Source organism: Hylobates moloch, unplaced genomic scaffold (genome assembly GCF_009828535.3).
Source record: "Hylobates moloch isolate HMO894 unplaced genomic scaffold, HMol_V3 SCAFFOLD_10, whole genome shotgun sequence".
NCBI lineage: Eukaryota > Metazoa > Chordata > Mammalia > Primates > Hylobatidae > Hylobates > Hylobates moloch.
Genome location: NW_026652285.1, coordinates 97167931 through 97194307, shown reverse-complemented (window position 1 = coordinate 97194307; position 26377 = coordinate 97167931). Strand labels below are relative to the sequence as shown.

At 40.9% G+C, this 26377-nt stretch overlaps 1 protein-coding gene across 3 annotated transcripts in view; it reads left to right on the top strand.

Annotated features, from left to right (window-relative positions):
- Positions 1 to 26377, top strand: part of SCAI (suppressor of cancer cell invasion) — a 186685-nt gene that overhangs the window by 86391 nt on the left and 73917 nt on the right. For all 3 annotated transcript variants that reach the window (XM_032165116.2, XM_032165115.2, XM_032165114.2), the window contains one exon: positions 2310 to 2441. In XM_032165116.2, coding sequence (XP_032021007.1) covers positions 2310 to 2441 — 132 coding nt within the window. The remainder of the gene's footprint in view (positions 1 to 2309; positions 2442 to 26377) is intronic.

Below are 26377 nucleotides of genomic sequence, written 5' to 3'. Positions count from 1 at the left end.
AGAATGCTGGGATTACAGGCGTGAGCCACTGCACCTGGCCCAGTCTCAATCCACAGAGTTCATTCTAACTTTTTCTATTTCCATATTTACATCTCCCTTCTCTGCCAAGTGAGAACTCTGGGTCCCATTGTCTTTAATAAATCTTTTTAAAAAAAGAATTTTTTTTTTTAAGAGATGGGATCTCGTTCTGTCACTCAGGCTGAAGTGCAGTGGAGGGATCGTAGCTCTCTGCACCCTTGAACTGCTGGCCTCAGTCGATTCTCCTGCCTTAGCCTCCTGAGTAGCTGGGACTATAGGCACCTGCCACCACATCTGGCTAATTTTTAAATTTTTTGTAGAGACAGGATCTCACTGTGTTGCCCAGGCAGGTCTCAAACTCCTAGCCTCAAGTGGTCCTCCTGCTTCTGCCTCCCACAGTGCTGGGATTACAGGTGTGTAATTAAGGCGCCTGCCCTTAATAGATCTTATTTGATCCTTCCCTCTCTATATAGCAAATCTCCCATTGCTGCTTTGAACCCTTCTACATGGAGGTGCTGTCACTGTGCTCAGGCTCCTACTTTCCCTGCCAGTCCTCCGCCCTCATGGGTGCCCTCCTCACCACACTCGGCCTTCAACATTCTGTGCAAGCTGGCTCGCCTGCGAATGGCCTCCTCACATAGCTTATATTCCAACACCCATGCAGGTACCCTGTGATGTGGATACCCACTTGGTGGCTGTAAGAGTGAATTTTTCAGAAAGGGAAGAGAATTCTGATTTCCTAAGTTTTACTTTCATGGTTCTAGCTGTGGGATTATTTTGACATTCTTTGAGTCCTTTCAATTTTAGGTGTTATATTTTCTCTAATTCTGGGAAATTTAGTCATTATTTCTGCAAATATTTCTTCACTCTCATTTGTGTTTTTCTCTCTTCCTGTGTAAGCTATTGTGTGGCAGTTGATTTCCCTCATTTCTCTATCTTATCTCTTGCTTTTTCTTTTATATATTTTATCTCTTTCTACTGTCTTTTGGCAGAGTACCCCAAATCTGGTATTTTAGCTTATTAATTTGTTCAGCTGTATCCTTTCTGTTCTTCAGTCCATCTATTAAAGTTCATTATTTCACCAACTGTATCACATTATTTCAGTGACTATATTTTGTCTGCCTATTTTTACATCCTACACCAGGACCAAATTTTCCTATGTTGTTCCAGGAATTTCTGTCTGTGTGTAAACACAAATCAGTTTTTAAAATTTAGTTTAGGTTTGTATTGTACATACTGTCTGACAACTTACTGTTGTTTTCTCTTTTTACATGGCAGGTTTATGAAATTTGTTACAAGTGGAGATAGTTTCAATTCAATATAGTTTTAATATACGTCTGTGTGTGTACATGTGTGTGTATGTATATGTGTGTGTGTGTGATTTTATATCCCTTTTATACCAAAGTGTACTCATACCATTGCCTCACCTTCTTAAACAGAGTTGTAAGTTAGTGATTGGGTAGAGTGCGGTGGTCAGTATTCCTAACCATTTTCGTCTTTGGGGCCTTTAGGTTGTTTTCAATTTTTAAATGTTATGATACTAAAATAAATACACGGATAAAGTGTTTTCCATTTGTGGGATCATTTTCCAGAAGGATTTATAGAATGGATCAAATAGACAAATAAATAAATCAATATTTTTAGATTGTTAACCATGTAGAGGAATGCCTAGAACACAACAGGCATTCAAATAATATTTATTAGATGAAAGGATATTATAAAAATTGCTTTCTAATATGGTTCCAATTTTCATCCATACCAATGATAGGAGATGATCTATTTTCTTTCTTTTTTTTGTTTGTTTTGTTTGTTTGTTTGTTTGTTTGTTTGTTTTGAGACGGCGTCTCGCTCTGTCACCCAGGCTGGAGTGCAGTGGCACATCTCGGCTCACTGCAACCTCCGCCTCCCTGGATCAAGCAATTCTGCTGCCTCAGCCTCCTGAGTAGCTGGGACTACAGGCGCCCACCACCATGCCCGGCTAATTTTTGTATTTTTAGTACAAACAGGCTTTCTCCATGTTGGCCAGGCTGGTCTCGAACTCCTGACCTCAGGTGATCCATCCACCTTGGCCTCCCAAAGTGCTGGGATTACAGGTGTAAGCCACTGCGCCCGACTGAGATGATCTATTTTCTTACAGTGTCTTACACTTAAATTATATTTTTGTGATTTGATTGTAATCAGAAGAATTCTATATCTGTCTTGGATAAAAAATACTATCAGATGTTATAACTAAGGTTTTTTTCTATTTTTATTTTTACCTGCTGGATGAATAAACATATGTTTTCTTACAGGACTGAATTTGCTCTTAAAGAAATCATGTCCTCTGGAGGTGCTGAAGATGATATCCCACAGGGAGAGAGGAAAACAGTTACAGATTTTTGTTATCTTCTGGATAAATCAAAGCAACTGTTCAATGGGTTAAGGTGAGTGGACTCTTGATGTTTTGAACTTTTCTTTAGTTCTGCATTTGTTTTTTTTCTGGCTGATGTGTGGTAAGTTTCTGAAAATTACGAGTAGAATGTCATATAAATTTCTGTATTAGAGTGATCATTTTTTCTTTGACATCATTTTTAAAATTCTTAGATAAAAAAATAGGAAAAGAGGATAACTTACACTGTTTTAGTCAAGTTAAAAAGAGCTATTTTGTGAGATGGTTTTGTATGAATTACTCACAACAGATCTGATTTAAATCTGGTTTTGCACATTAGGGTGTTGAGGTCTGAGGAGCCTAAAAATGCATATGCAATTGAATGTGGAGCCTCCTATTGCATTTTTGTAATTTGTTTACTTGCTTGTTTCTTTTATTCTTTCTTTATTTGTTTTCTGGGATGAAATGTCTGTGCCTAAAGTAATGATGGTTACCTTTGTCTACCAGATCGGGGTGGTGATGGTGGGGGGTGGGTAGAAAAAGTAATGATGAGGTGTTATAAACCATGCTATTTATGATTTAACCTATATTTCAGTTCTTGAGAGTCTTAGGATATTCACTGACTTCAGACCTAAAGCTTCATTAGCTTAGTACCAGTTAGAAGAAAATTCATACAATAGGTAAAATTCTAGGGATAAACAGGTTTTATTTTTGAAAATTTATATAGGAAGGAGTGATTGTAAAGACACTAAGTTATTTTAATTTATGCTTTATTTGTGGATAAAAATGAAATCTTTTTATCTTACATTTTACAATTGTATTATACATCCCCAGGTTTGGATGTATACTGGCAGGGTTTATTTTTAAACCAGATAATTTATCTTTTAAAAAAATTGTGTGATTTTTTTCACATACCATTCTGTCTAAAGCTGCCCTTTTAATCATTCTCTTTTTCCTATATTCATTTGATTTGCTTCATGACACTTACCACTCTTAATATTATTTACTTGCTTATTATGTCTCTCCCGCATTAAAATGAAATGTCCCTAAGAGCAGGCCCGTTTGTCACTGTTTCTCTAGTTTTTAAGCCCATGTCTTGCACATTGTAAAGGCTTTGTGAATATTTGTTAAATGGAGGATTCCAAAGGCAGTATTCTTAACTCCTGCACTCTGCTGCTTCCTATTTTATGCTGCAGAGGAGATGTTTGAGATCATGTTTTTCTTTGGCTTTATAAATTACTTGTGTCTTTTTAAAGAATATTTTCTTTCACTATTTTAATTCAGAAGTTTTCCTTGGTATGCCTGGGGTTTAAATCTTTTGTTTTCCTGTAATAGATTATTTTAAACCTCTTAAATTTGCATACTTAGACTTTTTTTTTTTTCTTTGCCTTCCAGGTATATTTTTTTCTTCAACATTTAATTGGCACCCAGTATGTACCACATTCTGTATTGGGTACGAAAATTCAGAGATAAAGCTAACAGTCCCTGCCCTCAATTATTCTATGACGAAATTGTAAAAAAACAAAACCCAAGGCAAACTTCTGCTCACAGCTAGCCTCAGCTTTAGCACATCTAGTGAAACTATTTCCCACATATCTATGTGCCTGTTGAAATTAAGTAAGTAAAAAGTTAAAAGAGGCCAGGTGCAGTAGCTCACGCCCGTGATCCCAGCACTTCGGGAGGCTGAGGTGGGAGGATCACTTGAGCCCAGGAGTTTGAGATCAGCCTGGGCAACATGGTGAAACCACGTCTCTACAAAAACATGAAAAAATTAGCTGGATGTGGTGGCGAGTGCCTCAAGTCACAGCTGCTCGGGAGACAGAGGCGAGAGGATTGGTCAAGCCCAGGAGATCGAGGCTTCAGTGAGCTGTGATCACACCACTGCACTCCAGCCTGGGTGACAGAGCAAGACCCTTAACCAAAAAATAAAAATAAAATCTTAAAGGGATTACAGATTTAAAGGTAGGAAGGCATTTAAAAGCTTGCATTTAAATCCCTTGTGTAACTTCTGGCACATGGGCTCTCAAACTTAAAACACTGACATAGTTATAATAGCTTGGACCCCTTTTTTTTGAGACAGTTTTATGGAGCTATATTTATATACAATAAAATTTGCCCATTCAAAGTTGACAATTGAAAAGTTTGGTATGTTTGCAGAATTGTGCAGCTATTACTACAATTTAATTTTAGATCATTTTAATCACCCCCAAAAGAAATCCAGTTCCTATTAGCAGTGATTCTACATTCTTCCAAACCCTAACCCCCTGACAACCACCAATCTACTTTTTGTCTCTATGGATTTACCTATTTTGGATATTTTATATATTAAATAATTGGAATCATACAATATGTAGTCTTCTATCATGGACTTCTTTCGTTAATGTAATGTTTTTGAGGTTCATCTGTGTTACAGCACATATCACTACTTTTATTAGTGATTAATATTCCATTGTAAGGATTTATCACAATTTGTCCAGTCATCAGTTGATAGACATTTGAGTTTTTTGGCTATCAAGAATAATAGTCCTGTGAACATTTGTATGCAAGTCTTTATGTGAGCGTAGGTTTTCTTTTTTTGTTGTTGAGACGGAGTGTTGCTCTTGTCATCCGGGCAGGAGTGCAATGACACGATTTTGGCTCACTGCAACCTCTGCCTCCTGGGTTCAAGCAATTTTCCTGCCTCAGCCTCCTGAGTAGCTGAAATTACAGGTGCCTGACACCATGCCCAACTAATTTTTGTATTTTTGGTAGAGACAGGTTTCACCATGTTGGCCAGGCTGGTCTCGAACTCCTGACCTCAGGTGATCCACCTGCCTCAGCCTCCCAAAGTGCTGGGATTACAATTCTCTTGGCCATATACCAAGGAGTAGAATTCCTGGGTCATATGGTAATTCTGTGTTTAGCCTTTTGAGGACCTGCCAAACTGTTTTCCAAAGTGGCCTCATCACCAGTAATGTGTTCCAGTTTCTCCTCATTCTCATCAACACTTATTATTTTCTGTCTTTTTGATTATAGACATCCTACTGGACGTAAATGGTGTCTCTTGGTGGTTTTGATTTGAATTTCCCTAATGTTGGGCATCTTTTTATGTGCTTGTTAGCGATTTCTGTTTCTTCTTTGGGAAAATATCTGTTCTAATTCTTTGACCAGTTAAAAAATTGAATTATTTTTAAAATTATTAATTTTTTTATTTTTTTTGAGATGGAGTCTCGCTCTGTCACCCAGGCTGGAGTGCAGTGGTGCGATCTCTGCTCACTGCAAGCTCCACCTCCCGGGTTCACGCCATCCTCCTGCCTCAGCCTCCTGAGTAGCTTGGACTATAGGCGCCCACCACCACACCTGGCTAATTTTTTGTATTTTTTAGTAGAGATGGGATTTCACCATGTTAGCCAGGATGGTCTCGATCTCCTGACCTCGTGATCTGCCCACCTCAGCCTCCCAAAGTCCTGGGATTACAGGCATGAGCCACCATGCCTGGCCTAAAATTATTAATTTATAATTGTTTATATATTCTGGATACAAGTCACTTGTAAGATGTATGATTTGCAAATATATATTATTCTGTGGATTGTCGTTTACTTTCTTTCTTTTTTTTGAGATGAGGTTTTGCTCTTGTCCCCCAGGCTGGAGTGTGATGGTGTGATCTCGCTCACTGCAACCTCTGCCTCCTGGGTTCAAGCGATTCTCCTGCCTCAGCATCCACCGCCCCCCCTGCCCCAAGTATCTGGGATTACAGGCGCCTGCCACCACGCCTGGCTAATTTTTGTATTTTTAGTAGAGATGGGGTTTCACCATGTTGGCCAGGCTGGTCTAGAACTCCTGACCTCAGGTGATCCACCCGCCTTGACCTCCCAAAGTGCTGGGATTACAGGCATGAGCCACCGCACCCGGCATGTCTTTTACTTTCTTAATGATATTGTTTGAAGCACAAATGTTTTTAATTTTAATAAAGTTAAACTTGTCATTCTTTTCTTTCATTGCTTATACTTTTGGTATTGCATCTAAGAAATCATTGCCTAACTTAAGGTCGTGAAAATTTACTCCTGTGTTTTCTTCTAAGAGTTTTATAGTTTTAGCTCTTACATTTAGGTCTGTGATCCATTTTGAGTTCTTTTTATTTTAATTACTTTTTTTGAGATGGAGCCTTTCTCTGTCACCCAGGCTGGAGTGCAGTGGCATGATCTCGGCTCAGTGCAGCCTCTGCCTCCCAGGTTCAAGCAGTTCTCCTGCCTCAGCCTCCCTAGTAGTTGGTGCCACCGCACTGTATTCTTTTTAGTAGAAACAGGATTTCACCATGTTGGCCAGGCTGGTCTTGAACTAACCTCAAGTGATCCGCCTTCCTCGGCCACCCAAAGTGCTGGGATTACAGGCATGAGCCACCATGCCCAGCCCATTTTGAGTTAATTTTTGTGTATGGAATGGGATGTTAGTTTTATGGTTTTTTTTAATCAGAAAAACACTTCCAATTGTTTTGATTATTGCGTATTTTTCATTTTTTCTTTTTAAACATTGATACATAATAATTTTACGTATGTATGGGGTACAGGTGATATTTTGATACATACATACCATTGTAATGATCACATTATGGATTTGGGATATCCATCACTTCAAACATTTATCATTTATTTGTGTTGGGAACATTTCAAATCTACTCTTTGAGCTTTTTTGAAATATAAATCTTATATCCCAGGTATGGAGTCATATCTTTTTAAGGTGCTGTTTTAAAATTTGACAGTACTAATAATGATAAATTTTGACCTGTCACCTGGAAGAGTGGATGAGCAAATATACCATGGATATATTTTCAATGTTTTATGGAATGACCCTCTTCAATTTAAATAAGCTGTAATTGGCTGGGCACGGTGGCTCACGCCTGTAATCCCGGCACTTTGGGAGGCTGAGGCGGACAGATCACCTGAGGCCAGGAGTTCGAGACCAGCCTGGCCAACATGGTGAAACCCCATCTCTACTAAAAATACAAAAATTAGCCAGGCATGCTGGCACGTGCCTGTAATCTTAGCTACTCAGGAGGCTGAGACAGGAGAATCGCTTGAAGCCGAGAGGCGGATGTTGCGGTGAGCCGAGATCACGCCACTGCACTCCAGCCTGGGTGACAGAGCAAGGCTCTGTCTCTAAATAAATAAATAAATAAGCCAGCCATAATTATTTATACAAAAATAGGTCTGTGGTGAGCAAACTATACATCTTCTCTGAATGCTTTTGGATTTTTGTTTGAGAGAGATGTGGTTGTCCAGTATAGCAGCCGTAGAAATGTTTTCTTGTTTTGTTTACATAAATGAAAGTGTCTCCAGGAGCAGTGGCTGATACCTGTAATCCCAGTACTTTGGGAGGCCAAGGCAGGAGAATCACTTGAAGCCAAGAGCTCCAGACCAGCCTGGCGACATAGGAAGACTCCATCTACCAAAAATTTAAAAATTAGCTGGGCATGGTGGTGTGTGCCTTTAATCCCAGCAACTTGGGAGGCTGACGTGGGAGGATCACTTGAGCCCAGGGGTTTGAAGCTGCAATGAGCTATGTTATGCCACTGTACTCCAGCCTGGGCAATGCAGTGAGACCTTGTCCCTTTTATAAAAAGAAAAAAAAGCGTTCTTTTTTCAATATTAGACCTTGATTATAAAGGGCTCTCTTTGTCAGTTTTGTAGGCCTTCCTTAAAGTTCCCTGTGGTGTGGTGGGTTGGAGGTGTGTATTGGCATTCTTGTCTACACTGCTCTCCTTGTTTCCTGTGTAAAGAAGATCTTTGAGTTATGTCAGTCAGAAACCTGTTTTCTTTTGAGTGTTGATGTTGCTTTATGAGCATTTCTTTAGAAAGGGACAAGATTTATTTCGGAATAATTATGAGGTTTTTTGGGTTGCTATCCCCCTGTGCCCACCCCACCCCCTTATTTAAATTGGTCTGAGTAGGTCCATGGTCCTTATAGAGAAAAGGAAATGTATTGGTAGTGGTCTGGACCAGCATTGGCTTTTGGGGAAATGGAATGAAGTGGGATCCAGCTGGAATAGTGTCAGTTTTTAATATTAAGCCCTTTCCTTCTAGCATTCTTTTCACTGTTAGTGCTTGTCTTTTTTTTTTTTTTTTTTTTCTGCTTTTCCACAGGTTCTAACATGCTTTTCTTTTCGCTTTCTTTCTTCAATTCATGAACTGTGTGTTAAACTTATTACTGAAGTATAATTAACTTGCGAGAAAGTGCACATGCTGTAAATGTGTTTTTAAGAAACTGAATACATCCATGTGACTTGTATTCAGATGGAGAAGTAGAACACACAGCACCTCACAAACCTCCCCTGTTGTATTCCCTGTTACTTGGACTTTTAACCCATTATGAGCAGAGTGAAAAAGGGCATTTCAGTGCATGAAAGGTTTCAGATTTTTGTATCATGTCTCATTTGGGATATAATAAATTCTCTTTTTACTCTTGGAGGTGTGTCTTTCCACATTATATTAAGCTGTTCATCTAAGTTGTCAGAGCCTTTCATTTTCCCAGCTGTGAATATCTTAATGAAGTATTTTTCTCAGCTGAAAATACCTTATTATAATATGTGCATAATAGTTTATCTCTTCTTTCCACTCACTGTGTAAGAAAACATAATCCAAAAAAATAAGAATTGGATAAAATGAATGTTTCGCATATAATGGCTCTTGCATGTAGTTGCAATAGTAATGAAGTGAGAATAATGTTAGAAAAAGCTTTGAATACTGTCAGAAAATGATCAAAAGCCCAAGTGCTTGCAGGGTTCTGGTTGCCATGGTGACTAAGACTGTCGAAGCAGAATGGAATACTTAGTGGGATTATATAAGGCAGCATCTCGAGACATGTATTTGAGAAACACAGCTGTGTCTATCAGTGATATCCCTAACTTGCAGTGTTTTGCAAAGGCAGAGGCCTCCAAGTCGCTAATTATTTGACTCCAGAGGTGCAAATACACAAAGCCAAAGAAGGCTTGGAGGCCACTGATAGTATATATAATATTATTATTATAGTACATATAATAGTATATATAGTGTGAATGTGTGTGTATATGTGTATTTTTAGTTGGGAGGTGCCCCAAAGTGAAGTGTACTAGTCTTAAATGAAAATAATTACAGAAATTATTTGTATTAAATATGCTCCCGGCCAGGTGCGGTGGCTCACGCCTGTCATCCCAGCACTTTGGGAGGCTGAGGCAGGCAGATCACATGAGGTCAGGAGTTCGAGACCAGCCTGACCAACATGGAGAAACCCCATCTCTACTAAAAATTAGCCGGGCATGGTGTCACATGCCTGTAATCCCAGCTACTTGGGAGGCTGAGGAAGGAGAATCGCTTGAACCCGGGAGGCGGATGTTGTGGTGAGTCGAGATCGTGCCATTGCCTCCGGCCTGGGCAACAAGAGCGAAACTCCATCTCCTAAGATAAGATCCGATCAGATCAGATCTCCCAGTATTCAACTTAAGAAAGAAAGTTTCTATAATGCTTCCTTTAGAAGCCTGTTCGTAGGATTCCCTTTTTCCTAAAGAGGACAACTGAGAAATTAACAGTTTGTTCCATTGACCCCTTCTTCCCCTCTCCTTCCCTTTTCTTCTTCTTCTTCTCTTTTCTTCTTTCCTCCCTCTTCTCCTTCTCCTTCTTCAGAAAATTAATATTCTCTTAGAGGCTAGTTCTGCAAACTGGTAATGGCAAGGTTATTGTTATTGAAATAAATAACCATGTTATTTTAGAGATTATACCCTAAACTGTCTGTACACGCTTGTGATATAGGCTGTCATTTTATATGGCTTACCACCAAAAGAATTGGACTTGCCTTTGAGGTAGACTGCCACCAGAGTACAGTAGGTATCTTGATCACATGCTCTCGAAAATCATTGATTGACTAGGCTGGGCATAGTGGCTCTTGTCTGTAATCCCAGCACTTTGGGAGGCTGAGGTGGGCGGATCACTTGAGGTTGGGAGTTCGAGACCAGCCTGACCAACATGATGAAACCCCATCTTTACTAAAAATACAAAATTAGCTGGGCATGGTGGCACACACCTGTAATCCCAGCTACTTGGGAGTCTGAGGCAGGACAATTGCTTGAACCTGGGCAGCGGAGGTTGCAGTGAGCCGAGATCACGCCATTGCATTCCAGCCTGGGCAACCAGAGTGAAATTCCATCTCAAAAAAAAAAAAAAAAGAAAGAAAATCATTGACTGATAGAAATTTAATATAAGCCACAAATGTTATTTTAAATTTTCTAGCCACATTAAAAACTAAAAAGAAACAAGTGAAATTAATTTTAATATTTGATCCAATAAATCAAAAATATTCTACTTCATCATAAATCGATAGAGAAAAATTAGTGGTGAGATATTTTTACATTGTTTTTTATACTAAGTCTTTGAAACACAGTGAGTATTTTACACTTACATACATTTCAGTTAAGATTAACTACATTCAAGTGCTTAGTAGCCATGTGTGGCTGTTTGCTCAGGCAAAATTCCTCCCAGTTTTAGTTTCTGTTCTCATAATGGCCCACTGTGCTTTCTGGTGAATCCATATTGGCTGTTTTGGGGTTGTCTTCTTCACTGGTCCATGAGATGTTCCCAGTTTTGCTTTCTTTGTCTCCTCCAGCATCGATGCTAATAGCTTGCAGGTCTTTTGGCTGTTGGTTATTTGTCTCCAACTACCTGGGATTTGATGGTTACCATATTACTGTATTAGTTTGCTATGGCTGCCATAACAAGGTGCCATAGACTGAGTAGCTTAAATGGCAGAAATGCATTTTCTCATAGTTCTGGAGGCTGGAAGTCCAAGATCAAGGTGTCAGCAGATTCAGTTTCTTCTGAGCCCTCTCTCCTTGGATTGCAGATGGATGCCTCCTTCCTGTGCTCTCACATGGTCATCTTTGCATGCATTTATGCCCTGGCGCCTCTTTGTATGTCCTAATGTCTTCTTCTAAGGAGGCAACTCATATTGTATTAAAACCTTTCCTAAAGACTTCTTTTTAATTACCTCTTTAAAGGCCCTATCTCCAGATACAGTGAAATTCTGAGATACTGGGAGTTAGAACTTCAGTGTATGAGTTTTGGGAATAACAATTCGGCCCATAACCCTCGGTTTTCTTGAAATGTTATCAGTGGGTTTTGCTTTATTATCTGTTTTTTCTGCCTGTGTTGGGAAGGTATCTGAATAGATTCAATACTATGCTGTCACCATTTCCCCAGAATCTAGAAAATTAGCTATTTAAATGCTATACTAAAATATTAATAAAATAGATGAATATATTCTATTATAATAGAATATATTCTATCAAAGTCAGTATAACCTGGTCTTATATGTTAGCTCCCTCTAAGATCTTGTCAGGTCTTACTAGAAACATAGAGCATCTTCCCCTTTAAAGTTGCTGGTAGAAGCTGGATCGGGAATTGGTTAGGGGAGAGGTAGTTGTAGTTAGTTCTTTTTTTTTTTTTTTAATTTCAGTAGGTTTTTGGGGAACAGGTGTGTTTGGTTACATGAATAAGTTCTTTAGTGGTGATTTGTGAGATTTTGGTGCACCCATCACCCAAGCAGTATATACTGTACCCAATGTGTAGTCTTATTCCTCACGCCCCTCCTACCCTTTCTCGAGAGTCCCCAAAGTCCATGTGTCATTCTTATGTCTTTGTATCCTCATAGCTTAGCTTCCACCTATGACTGAGAACATGTGATGTTTGGTTTTCCATTCGTGAGTTACTTAGAATAATGGTCTCCAATTCCTTCCAGGTTGCTGCAAATGCCATTATTTCATTCCTTTTATGGCCTATCTCATATATATACACACACATATATATATATACACACATATATATGTATATATATCACAATTTCTTTATCCACTTGTTGATTGATGGGCATTTGGGCTGGTTCCATATTTTTGCAATTGCAAATTGTGCCATTATAATCGTCTGTGCATGTATCTTTTTTGTATAAATGACTTCTTTTCCTCTGGGTAGATACCCAGTAGTGGGATTGCTGGATCAAATGGTAGTTTTACTTTTAGTCTTTTAAGAAATCTCCACACTGTTTTCCATAGTGGTTGTACTAGTTTACATTCCCACCAGCAGTGTAAAAGTGTTCTCTTTTAACCACATTCAATAGTGGTTAGTTTTTAAGACTCTTCAGGAGGAGTATAGAGAGAAAATTAAAAAGCTATGTTAAGAACCCCGAAGAATTCATTAAATCCTCAAAACAATATCATTAGTGTCTATTATCTTGGGCCTACAGATGAGAAAAACAAAGCTTTGCCAGATAAAGTCATAGCCTATGTTAATGTGATAGATTATAATTTGAGAAGTGCTACTTCCGAGAAGTTTTTCCTCAATTTAGGAGTAAGGATTCCAAACACAGACAAATGTTTGACTCTAAGAATAGAGGCAGGCCAGGCACAGCGACTCATGCCTGTAATTCCAGCACTTTGGGAGGCCAAGGCCAGAGGATTGCCTGAGCTCAGGAATTTAAGACCAGCCTGGGCAACAAAGTGAGACCCTGTCTACAAAATAAAAAATATAGCTGCGTGTGGTAGTGCATGCCTGTAGTCCAGCTGCTCGAGGTTGAGGCGAGAGGATTGCTTGAAGCCAGGAGTTCAAGACCAGCCTGAGCAACGCAGCGAGACCTCATCTGTATAGAAAATTGTAAAAATTAGCTGGCCAGGTGTGGTGGCTCATGCCTATAATCCTAGCACTTTGGGAGGCTGAGGTAGGCAGATCACTTGAGGCCAGGAGTTTGAGATCATCCTGGCCAACATGGTGAAACCCCATCTCTACTAAAAACACAAAAATTAGCCGGAAAAAAAAAATTAGCCAGGCATGGTGGTGCATGCCTAAAAATGTCACAGGATCCTTAGGGTGTTATTTTTCCAGCCAGAAACCTCTGTGGCTAGTGGCACCTTTGCCTGAGTTTTGCTTGGGCTCACTGGGCTTGTTCCCCCTACTCAGCTTGGCAGGTTGTGCTTGGCTCATGCTACTGGCCCAGATCCCACACCTGCCAAGGGTAGGCCAGGTATGGAGCAGCGAGGGGTGTGTTAGTGAGTGGACATGGGGTCTGGCCACTGCGCACAGCCAAGCAAGCTAGCTGCCGTGGTGGGGCAGGCATCTCCAGGCACTGGCGCCATGCAAAGCTGCAGCTGGATTAGATATGCCTCAAGCAGCTTCCACTGCAGGCACTCACATCTGGACGAGGGGAACGTGGTGGTGCCCAGAAGCTTGGAGACTCCAGGAACCGCAGAGCCCCAAAGAGGATGTCACATCCCTGGCTCAGGGAGCCCATAGGTCTGGACTCCCAAAGGGCCTCAGCTCTTTCCTTCTCATTGCCCACAACGTGGCGAGCAAGGGGGCATGTTTCAGCCCCGTTTGTGTTACCATTTTTTGAGTCCCAGAATTTGCCAGGTCCTGATTTCTTGTCCTGCGCCCAGGAAGAATGAGGTATGTGGCCAACTGGAGGGTGAACAAGGTGGAGAGGAGCTTCACTGAGTGACAGAAGAGCTCTCAGGAGACCACTAGTAGGTAGCTCCTTTCTGCAAGCAGGTTGTCCAGGCAAGTGTCCAGCTCTTAGCAGAGAGGAGACCTGTAGTAGGTTGCTCCTTCCTGCAGGTAGATCATCCCAGCAAGTGTCCAGCTCTCAGCAGAAAGGAGTGGGTAGCTCCTTTCTGTAGGCATGTCATCCCAGAGAGGGTATGAGTCTGGCTGTCTGGGGTTATTTTGTGCTCAGAATGGCGGAAGTGTGTGCTGATTGGTCCATGGGAGGCCACGGATGGGCCTGGAAAAAGCACCCTGAGTTCTCACTCTGGGCCACGGACTTCAACCAGAACTGACAGCCTCATCCCCCCAGGCCCCCCTCCCATGCTCGTCAGTACCCAAAGTCTGGAGGGGGCCGAGGCAGCAGGGGGCTTGTGTGTCAGTGCCATCATGAGCACACCCAGTCAGTTGTGAAAGCTCCCAGGCTTGGCCACAACTTTGCTCCATCCCAGAGTGGGTGCCAGGAGCTGGGAGAGGCCAGGGGGCAGGATCAGGTACTTTCAAGCATGTGGGGGTAGGGAGCTGCTTAAGACCCTGAGAACGCAGGGAAGCATGGGTCCAAAGCTGCAGCTGGGTAGCTGCAGCTGTACCCAGGAGCGCTGGGCTCCCACCGCTCCAACTCAGTAGGTGGCCTGGCTTCCACCTGTTCCTGGCTTCCACCCATTCTGCGGAGCATGCAGCACTGGCCACAACTTCCCCACTGCAGTCGGCATCCCTGAAGCAGCTGCTCCAGATGGGCTGCCACCACCATCATAATCCCGGCTACTTGAGAGGCTAAGGCGTGAGAATCACTTGAACCTGGGAGGGAGAGGTTGCAGTGAGTGGAGATCGCACCACTGTACTCCAGCTTGGATAACAGAGTGAGACGCTGTCTCAAACAAAAATGTTAGCTGAGTGTGGTGCTATACACCTGTAGTCCCAGCTACTCAGGAGGCTGAGGCAGGAGAATTGCTTGAGCCCAGGAGTTTGAGGCTGCAGTGAGCTATGATCATGTCATTGCACACCAGCCTGGAGGAATAGACTGAGACCTTGTCTTTAAAAACAAACAACAACAAAAAACCACTGGGTCTACCAGTGGGTAAAAGCAGATACTGATGCTAAACAAGGAAATGCTCAATTGGGCTTTGCAAGTCTCAAATGCAGTTTGGTCTCGTATACACATGAACACAGAAACATGGATTGGAACAAAGATGTCCCAGTAATATAGTCCTCTCTGTTTAAACAAGAATGTGTGAGTGGGGCAGTGTGCTCTTTGATTGAAAACCTGATTCAGAGAAGTTGGCTTATTCCTTTGCCTTTGACCACAGCTTTGTTGGAGGTCAGCGGCGTCCTAAGAGCCAGGGAGCAGGCCAGGCACAGTGGCTCACGCCTGTAATCCCAGCACTTTGGGAAACCAAGGTAGGTGGATCACTTGACGTCAGGAGTTCAAGACCAGCCTGGCCAACGTGGCGAAACCTCATCTCTACTAAAAATACAAAGCAATTAGCTGGGCGTGGTGGCAAATGCCCGTAATCCCAGCTACTCAGGAAGCTGAGGCATGAGAATCGCTTGATCCTGGGAGGCGGAGGTTGCAGTGAGCCAAGATCATGCCACTGCACTCCAGCCTAGGTGAAGTGAGACTCTGTCTGGGAAAAAAAAAAAAAAAAAAAAGCCAGGGAGCAGAATGTGGTCCCAGAAAAGAACTAAGAACTTTACTTGCATACAAAATCTAGATGGTTATTCCATATGGTAGAAAAGAGCATTGGATTAGGAGGTAGAAGGTTTGAATTTGAACCATAGCTCTACAGCTTACTGGCTATGATTCCTAAGTAACTTCCTGTATGTATGTTTCTTTTTGTATATGTGTGTGTGTGTGTGTGTGTATATATATATATATATATATATACACACATACACATACTCCGGTGGAAGCCATGCATTTAGGGACTGGACTAAGGAAAGAGAAGTTAATGGAAGAGATTGTGAGGACAGAAAAAAGTGTTATAAGTTGGTGAGAAAGTGGTAAACAGTGTAGTGCCATAGAGAGGACTGATAAAGAAGGACTGAAAGATGCCCCTTGGACCTGGATTTTAGGTGTACGTAGGGATCAATGATCTTAGCTAATTCAGTTTAGTAAAGATGGGGGATTTACAGGAAATTTACAGAGATTTCCTGAGTTTTGAGATCTCAGCGTTACATTGGAAACATCCCTGATAATCAGGTTTAATTATTCGCACTGCATTTCTTCCTACCATAGTCTCCTGAGTTCTACTGATAGAACTGAGGATTTCAATAGAGATTAGTGTCATACTTTTACTTTCCTCCAAAATCTTGGAAAAAAGAATATGATTAGCTAATTTATAACATAGGTGCCTTTGCAAAATGTGAAATATAGGGTCATTTAAATTATGGGGTAATTCAGAGCCCTATTTAATTTAATTCTATGGACCATTAATTTCCTGTTTTTGCTGACAGTAATAATGACCAAATGATATATTCAGAGTTTAAAATCAGAGTCAAGCTCTGAGTAGTAGAGGAGTTTTTTTTGAAACTCTTTATAGAGTACCTTAGTTAATTTTAGATGCTGATCGTATAGTGGTTCGTATATTAACTTCTGTGATATGGCTCATTAGAAAAAGGATGATCATAGAAGTTTTCCTAGGGGAAAATTTAAATTTAAACCCTAGTTTGAAAAAGAAACTGGTGTCTTTATAACTGATTTAGACTGGAATAGTAGATATTCTAAATTCTTTTGAGGAAAATAGTATAGAAGTTAGCCAACATTGTTCATAGCTATAAATCGGAAAATATTTATATATTACAGCTTACTGTTAGGAGCCCTAGTATAGCATTTTAGATCACTTTTTATGTACTTTTAGCCTGCATACAACGTCCCCTTCCTTTATAACCCTTTTTACTTGACACCTGAAATAAAACACTGGCTTCTAGTTCTGTTTTCTCCCTTAACGGGATGTATTACTGAGATTTATTAATTTTATCAATTTTGGAAACTCAAACTTGCAGGCAAATGCTTACTTGAAAAATTGCCTAAAGACTTGATAGTATCCTTAATGAAACACAATAATTGTCAGTTGTCACAAAGTTGGTGTTGCTGACAAATGCTTGTACATAATAATACAATCTTCCTAACAGCAGCAGCTTCATAAGAGTCTTAAAGTTTCTAGCAGCAACTTACATTTAAAAATACCTGATTAGGTCTTCCTAATGTAACCTCTCATTAGAGATCCATGGAGACATAAAAAAGATGAAAACACAATAAATGTGGGAAACTAATATCTACAGTTAACCTATTTCTGTAATCTGAAATGAATTTCAGCTTATAATGAAAATGGAAATGGATTTTTAAAATGCAGTTTTAAACTTGCTAATTCTTGCTATTGTGCCTGAAAATTTCAGGTAGAAAAACATTTTGCTTTTTTATCCATTAACTTAACATCTGGTACAAAAATGCAGATCTTTTTTCACTCTTCACTTCCACCTACAGAAATTGACCTTTCATATTGTGTAGCTATTCAAATTTATTAGTATGAAGATATTTGTTACAGCATTTTTAAAATGGGGAGGCTGGGTGCGGTGGCTCACACCTGTAATCCCAGCACTTTGAGATGCCAAGACGACAGATCACTTGAGGTCAGTAGTTCAAGACCAGCCTGGCCAATATGGTGAAACCCCGTATTTTTTTTTGTATTAAAAATACAAAAAAAAAATTAATTGGACATGGTGGTGTGCACCTGTAATCCCGTCTACTCAGGAGGCTGAGGCAGGAGAATTGCTTGAACCCAGGAGGCAGAGGTTGCAGTGAGCCAAGATTGTGCCACTGCACTCCAGCCTGGGCGACAGAGTGAGACTCTGTCTCAAATAAATAAATAAATAAACAAAACAGGGAAAAACTAGAAAGAATATAAATGTTCATCAGGAAGATATTGATTTAAGTTGGTTCATTATATAATACTTTGTACACAGTAAATATTGATATAATTCTCTATTAAAGAAACCTGATGTATTCTTAAATAGACATGTAGCAGGACCTTATATGTAGTTTTGTCCCATTGGTGTAAAATAATGGAAAATCTCATGTATATACTTAAATGTGCACAGAGAAAGAAATCATTCTTTTTTGTTTGTTTCTTGAGACAGAGTCTCACTCTCACTCAGCCAGGCTGGAGTGCAGTGGCACGATTATGGCTTACTGCAGCCTTGACCTCCGGGGTTCAAGCAATCCTCCCACCTCAGCCACCCAAGTAGCTGGGACCACAGGCACCTGCCACCACACTTGGCTAATTTACTGTATTTTCTTATAGAGACAGGCTCTCCCTGTGTTGCCCAGGTTGGTCTCGAACTCCTGGACTCAAGTGATCCTCCCACCTCAGCCTCCCAAAGTGCTGGGATTGTAGGTGTGAGCCACAGTGCCCTGCCAAAATCATTCTTATTGGTGGTTGTTTGTGGGGAATAAAGTTGAAAGGAGAAGCAAGAGAGCATTGTTTTTACTTTTTGCTATATATACTTTATAGTATTTTTGCTTTCTAAGAGACTTTTATTATTTTCATAATTGAAAAGGAAAGAAACATAAGGTCTCTGTGATAGATTGTTTGTAAAATGATTCCCTTCCCTGAATCCATGCTTATTACTAGTTCCCTGCCATACTGCCTCTGGGTTGGGCTAATAGTTTTGCTTTGGCCAGTGGGACAGTTGCAAACATAATCTAAATACTTGAAAAATGCACATTAGAGCATGTCTTCTCTTCTGCAACTCTTAAAACCTTGTAACCAGGCCCCATATAAATAAACCCAAGCTGGTCCTGGACATTTGAGAGAGGCCACAGACCACTAGCTGTCTGAGCTGCCTGAGTGAGATCTGACTGAGACTGGCGGAAGTGTCCAACTGAACTCAGATCTAATTGCCTACCCACAAAATGATTAGTGACTACATGGTTTTCGTTTTAAGCTTCTGAGTTTTGAAGTGGCTTGTTATGCAGCAAAAGTTAATCGATAAAGTCTCCAGTGGTGAAATCAGCACCTGCCCTTCTGCATTTTTTTACTGCTTTATGAGATACCCAGATTGCTATTTCTTTTTCTTTCTTTTTTTTTTTTTTTTTTTTTTGAGAGGGAGTCTCGCTCTGTTGCCAGGCTGGAGTGCAGTGGTGTGATCTCGGTTCACTGCAACCTCCACCTCCCAGGTTCAAGCGATTCTCCGGCCTCAGCCTCCCGAGTAGCTGGGACTGCAGACGCGTGCCACCACGCCTAGCTAATTTTTTTGTATTTTTAGTAGACACAGAGTTTCACCATGTTGGCCAGAATGGTCTGCTCTCTTGACCTCATGAACCACCCACCTTGGCCTCCCAAAGTGCTGGGATTACAGGCGTGAGCCACGGCGCCCGGCCCCAGATTGCTACTTCTAAAAATTAAGCAGAATGTAAGAGAGGGAAGAAATATTGTCACTGTCACAGTATACATACTGAGAGCTATGAAACCAATGAGTAAAGATCAATTGGCCGGGTATAAAAAACTTTCAGAAGATTGTCTTCTGTAATAAAATGCCACAGATCATGGCTTCTGTGAAAGAGCATAGAACTATAAGGGGATAACAGGCTAAGTTTAAATAAAGCAAGAAAGATGTTCAGGAAAGCAAAAATGCAGTATCAGGATTAAAATTCACATCAAAGACAATAGAGTAGAACTGATACTTAGACAAGATGCTGCGCCTCAGGGTGATGTGACCGCAGACTGATCCTACTGATACTTCAAAACATTTAGCTAGTGATATTCAGGAAGAACTGGAGATGATCTCTCAGTATCCTGAGAAAATGATAAATATGAAGTCAAGAGAATGAAGATGATACAACTGAATAATTACCAATATTTTTGATGGAGAAATCAGAAAAGTTTCAGTAGAAAAATAAAGATGAAATTTTAAAAAACATTTTACAGCATTTGGAAAACATCTAGGTAAGCAGATCAAGAGGACATATTCAGAAAACATGCTGGTTTGGGGGAAAAATTATTTGGAGACACACAGCTGCTGGCCAAGAAATAGCAGCTCAAAAGGAAATCATAAATTAGATGTCATGGTATTACAGGCTTGATGGACTACCGATGTGCACTGCACCCAGTTTATCTCAAGAAAAACATTTTAACAAAACATAGCAGGTTGAGCTAGCCACACTGATAGGCCTTGTTTTGTGGCTTTCTCAATGATGCTTTAAAAGGAAACAGTTTCATTTGAATTATTTATTTTCCTTTTTTGAGGTAGAGTCTTGTTGGACTGGTGGCGCAATCTTGGCTCACTGCAGCTTTGACCTCCTGGGCTCAATTGATCCTCCCACCTCAGCTACCTGAGTAGCTAGCACTACAGGCCTTTGCCACCATGCCTGGCTAATTTGTTTATTTTTTTTGTAGAGATAGGGTTTTGCCATGTTGCCCAGGCTGGTCTTGAACTCCGGGCTCAAGTGATCTGCCCGCCTTGGCCCCTCAAAGTGCTGGGATTACAGGCATGAGCCACTGCACTGACCTGTTATTTCTTATTTTGATGGCCCCAAAAATGGGCACAAGTAATTCTTTTTTTTTTTTTTCCTGAGATGGAGTTTCACTCCCATCGCCCAGGCTGGAGTGCAACGGCACAACCTCCACCTCCCAGGTTCAAGCAATTTTCCTGCCTCAGCCTCCCAGGTAGCTGGGATTACAGGCGCTCGCCACCAGACCCAGCTAATTTTTTGTATTTTTAGTAGAGACGGGTTTTCACCATGTTGGTCAGGCTGGTCTCAAACTCCTGACCTCAAATGATCCGCCCGCCTTGGCCTCCCAAAGTGCTGATATTACAGGCTTGAGCCACTGCACTCGGCCAAGAAATTCTTCTATAAAACCCTTTCCTTTAGGCAGTTAGATCACTAATAGTCTTAGACAGCCAATGAAACAGAAATACAATTTCCTTATTTAAGGTGACAAAACAAATATGACCAGGAAACAGTCTGGCAAGAAATACACTAAAATATTAAATGGAATTGGTTAGGTCGTGGGATTGTTCTTTTTCATCTTGTACTTTTTTTTCTTCTTTCTTTTCTTTTCTTTTTTTTTTGTAGGGATGGAGTCTTACTATATTGCCCAGGCTGGTCTTGACCTCCTTGGCTCAAATGATACTCTCACTTCAGCCTCCCAAGGAGCTGTGACCGTAGGCATGTAGTCCTACCAGGCCTGGCTAATATATATATACATATTTTTAAATGGACAAAGTTTTGCTCTTGTTGCCCAGGCCTGGAGTGCAGTGGTATGGTCTTAGCTCACTGCAAATTTTGCCTCCCAGTTTCAAGTGATTCTCCTGCCTCAGCCTCCCAAGTAGCTGGGATTATGGGCGCCTGCCACCACATCCAGCTAATTTTTGTCTTTTTAGTTGAGACAGAGTTTCACCATGTTGGCCAGGATGGTCTTGAACTCCTGACCTCAGGTGATCAGCCTGCCTCAGCCTCCCAAAGTGCTGGGATTACAGGTGTGAGCCACTGTGCCTGGCCTGCCTGGATAATTTTTTTAAAAATGTTTTGAAGAGATAAGGTCTCTCCATGTTTCCCAGTGTGGTCTTGAACTTCTGGGTTCAAGTGCTCTTTCCACCTTAGCCTCCCCAAGTGTTGGGACTACAGGCATGAGCCATCATGCCCGGCTAATTTTTTCTTAATGTATTTATTTATTTATTTATTTATTTTGAGAAGGAGTCTCGCTCTTTCACCCAGGCTGGAGTGCAGTGGCGCGATCTCGGCTCACTGCAGGCTCTGTCCCCCGGAGTTCACGCCATTCTCCCGCCTCAGCCTCCGGCGTAGCTGGGACTACAGGTGCCCGCCACCTCGCCCGGCTAATTTTTTTGTATTTTTTAGTAGAGACGGGGTTTCACCGTGTTAGCCAGGATGGTCTTGATCTCCTGACCTCGTGATCCGCCCGCCTCGGCCTCCCAAAGTGCTGGGATTACAGGCGTGAGCCACCGCGCCCGGCCTAATGTATTTATTTAAAACTTCTTTTTCAAAATAACATATCTATATGCATACATGCACAGTTATATGCTTACAAGTAAAGAAAGGAGGACTTTCTCAGAATGAAGACCTAGGTTATTTGGAATAGAAGTGGAGGAGACTTACTCTATACATACCTTTTGTGCTCTGAATTTTATGCTATGTGTATAAATTACCAATTCAAAAAATGAATTAAAATATAACCTCATAATTAAAAAAACATGAGTTTTACAAGGCAAAATAATATAAAAGGGCTTACACTGTGAAGTAGTATTGTCTAAAACATCCCTCTCACCTAGAGTCCTCATTTCTCAGAGGCAATCACTTTTGACTCTTGCTGATTTTAGTTTTCCTGGCGTTTACTTTCATTTCTCAAATACACTTTTATCACTCTTTCTTGGTTTATTAATTTATACATTCTCCTTTGATATCCTGCCACAATAAAGATTTCATTTACCTAAAAGCTACTCTTTTCCCTGCCCCATAGAAATAGTAGCAGGAATAAGAATACTAATAGCAACTAACATTTATTAGTGCTTACTTTATGCCAGGCCTCTTTCAGGTAATCCACACATACTGTCTAATCCCCACCATACCCTCTGAATTTACGTTACCACTATTCTTGGTTTTCTCATTATTCGTTTTATTTTATTTAATTATTTTTAAGACAGGGGCTCCCTTTGTTGCGCAGGCTGGAGTGCAGTGGTGCGGTGATGGCTCATTGCAGCGTCAACCTCCTGGGCTTTTGTCAACCTCCTGGGCTGAAGCCGTCATCCCGCCTCAGCCCCCAGAGTAGCCGCGACTATAAGCATGCCCCTGGCTAATTTCTTTTTAAAGTAAAAACAAGTTTATTAGAGAAGTAAAGAAAGAAAAGAATAGCTACTCTGTAGGCAGAGCAGCCCTGAGGGCTGCTGGTTAGCTAATTTTTAAATTTTTTTGTAGAGACAAGGTCTCACTTTGTTGCCCATGCTGGTCTCGAGCTCCTGGCCTCAAATGATCCTCCTGCCTTGGCCTCCCAAAGTGCTAGGATTGCACGCTTGAGTCACTTTGCCTGGCGCATTATTCATTTTATTAATCATATTGTCAACTACCGGCAGCACACTTTTTAAATGCTGATCATAGATGATAGTATTATCTAACTTTTTTGTGTTTTCACTAGGTGCTGTATATTGTTCTTAGGTCCTTACCTGTATTAACTCAGTAACTCTTGTCATCAAACCTATGGTCTAGGCTCTATTATTATTATTTCCATTTTATAAATGAGGAACTAAGGCATAAAGTTTACTCTGTGTAACATTGCTTAGACAATTAGTGGTACCAAGCCAGTCTGACTTCAAAACCCAGTCCTTTAACCCATCCATACACCATATTGATGGTATCCCTTTGATTCCATTTTGTAAGGTAAATTTTCATTCCCACTAGTTCCATCATCTTTTCTATGTTTTGCTTTTCTTTCTTTCTTTTTTTTTTTAAGATAGAGTCTCACTGTGTTGCCCAGGCTGGAGCGCAGTGGTATGATCACAGCTCACTGCAGCCCCGACCTCCTGGACTCTAACAATTCTCCTGCCTCAGACTCTGAGTAGCTGGGACCACAGGTGCAGGCCACCACACCTGGCTAATTGTTTCATTTTTGCTAGAGACAGGGATCTCACTTTGTTGTCCTGGCTGGTCTTGAACTCCTGGGTTCAAGCAGTCCTCCCATCTCAGCCTCCCAAAGTGCTGGGATTGCAAGCATTGAGCCACCACACCCAGCCTCTCTTCTTTTCTCATGCTTAGTTTTGGTCAGTTATAACTTCATGTTTTTATTTCACAGAACATAAAATTTACTTACCATTCTATAATCATAGTTAAATATTTCGTGTTTGATCTATACATGGATTCTAAAAGTTGAAAACAGATAATAAACAACATTTTGACATATAACTATGTAAATATTATACATAGCAAAGCCGGGAATTGAGAAATGATCTTTCCTTCTCTGTAGTTCCAGTGTATATCTCAAATGAATTCATCCTTAAGTTCACATTCAAATGGATCACTCTTTTTTACACTATTTGTTTTTTGGGTTGGTTGGTTTGTTTTGAGACAGGGTCTTGCTATGTTACCCATGCTAGAGTACAGTGGCATGATCACAGCTCACTGCAGACTTGATCTTCGGGCTCAATGAATCCTCCCATCTCAGCCTCCTGAGTAGCTGGGACTACAGATGTGTGCCACTACGCCTGGCAAATTTATTTTTTATTTTTGTTTGTAGAGACTGTGTTTTGCCATGTTGTCCAGGCTGGTCTTGAACTCCTGGGCTCAAGCTGTCTGCCTGCCTAGGCCTCCCAAAGTGCTGGGACTACAGACGTGAGCTGCTGTACCCTGCCCTGTTTTTCTTTTGTAACCTCTCTGGATCGAGTCCTTTCACATGTAGTTCCTTTCTCATGTTTTCTAGGTTCCAGCTTTCTTCACTGTGTTATATGGAAGGCACTAGGCTGGGCATTTTCAGTTTGCCCTGCCAGATCTACTTTTTACCTTTTGCCTCTTCTCCTACCCTGGGAGACTAACATTTATAGGCTGCTGCAACTGATATCTTTGCCCTCTGTCTTCCAGTTGGGCTCCACCAATGGAAAGGGTCATCAGGAGGTTGGAGGGCAGGAGTAGAGTGAGCACAGATGTGTGTTTCGCCAGCTCCCTCCCTTAAGTTTTGGGAACTGCCCCCTCCCCCTGCTGCACCAGGCCTAAGGGATAGTAACTTAGCCACAGGTCCTTAAAGTGTTCCTTGTTGGTTTCGCTTGACTCTGTTCACATCTTTGTAGCCTCCTTGTCAAACTCTTCCCAGTGACCCACTTGTGTGTCATCTGTTTCCTGCCAGGATTTTGATTGGTGGGAAGTAATAATATTGATATTTCTTCATATAATAATGATATTTCTTCATCAAATGTTGTTCTTTCAGAAGTTTCTTGAAATTTCTCATCTACTGATTGCCCCCCTCTCTTTTTATTTCTGTATGGAGCCTCGAGAGAGAAGATAAAATTATATGCTCAGTCCATCATGTATTGCTTTTTAAATTATATTACTCTTTTTAAAAAGAACATCTTTAATGGGATATTCAAATATCTTACAAGTTACCTTTTGGAAATATACAACTCAGTGGTTTTTAGTATCCTCACAGGTTATGTGCACCCATCACTACAGTCAATTTTAGAACATTCATTATCCCCAAAAGAACCCTGTACCCATTAGCAGTTATTATCCTCACTTTTTAAATGCGGGAAATAAACCTACATAAAAAGAATAGAAAGACTTTATGCTCTTGAACAGTATAAACTGACTCCAGCCTACCTGTTGTACCTTATTTTCTTTCTTTTTTTTTTTTTTTTTGGCTGTTGTTATACCTTATTTTCTCCTAGTTCCCATAATACATCATTTATTTAATTCAGGCTGTTTTCCTACTTGTGCTACAAAGTGTTATTAACTTACAATTGTCGTTGCTTCTCTTATATATTTTATTTATCTCTGTCTCTGATAATCTCTTAATCTCTTCTTTCTCTTTTGCCTATCCAAATTTTTCTCTTTATGAAGCATTTCCTGGCTACTCAAGCCTTCCAATATGTACCTTAAACATTTTTCATTTTAATTAACTAATTTTTTTTTTTGGAGTCTTGCTGTGTTGCCCAGGCTGAACTTAAACCCCTGGTCTCAAGCAATCTTTCCACCTCAGCCTCCTGAGTAGCCAGTGTGTCCGTTTTCTAAACTCCTTATTACTTTTATTTAGTTTCATGTAATTTAGTACTTATTTGCAGTTTTTCTACATATGTGATCATATTTTCTGTTATTACAACCAATAATTCTATTAATTGAAGAGATCACTTTTCACATTACTTTATATGGCCTTCATAATTCTTAGCACTTGACAGAATAATATTAGTAGGCTGGGAGCAGTGGCTCACGCCTGTAATCCCAGTACTTTGGGAGGCCAAGGTGGGTGGATCACCTGAGGTCAGGAGTTCAAGACCAGCCTGGCCCACATGGTGAAACCCCTTCTCTACTTAAAAAAAATACAAAAACTAACCAGGCATGGTGATGGGCACCTGTAATCCCAGCTACTTTGGAGGCTGAGGTAGGAGAATCACTTGAACCCAGGAGGCAGAGGTTGCAGTGAGCTGAGATTGCACCACTGCACTCCAGCCTGGGCAACAGAGTGAGACTCCATCTCAAAAAAAAAAAAAAAAGCATAATATTAGTAATCAGGTTTTCTCCTTCTATTGAGTGTCTTCACAACATACCTTGCCTAACAGCAAGGTGGGTGACACCAATAGCATGATATCCCGATGGTGCAAAAGGAAAGCTACCCAGAAGCCGGGCATGGTGGCTCACACCTGTAATCCCAGCACTTTAGGAGGCCAAGGTGGGTGGATTACCTGAGGTCAGGAGTTCGAGACCAGTCTGACCAACATGGTGAAACCCCCGTCTCTACTAAAAATA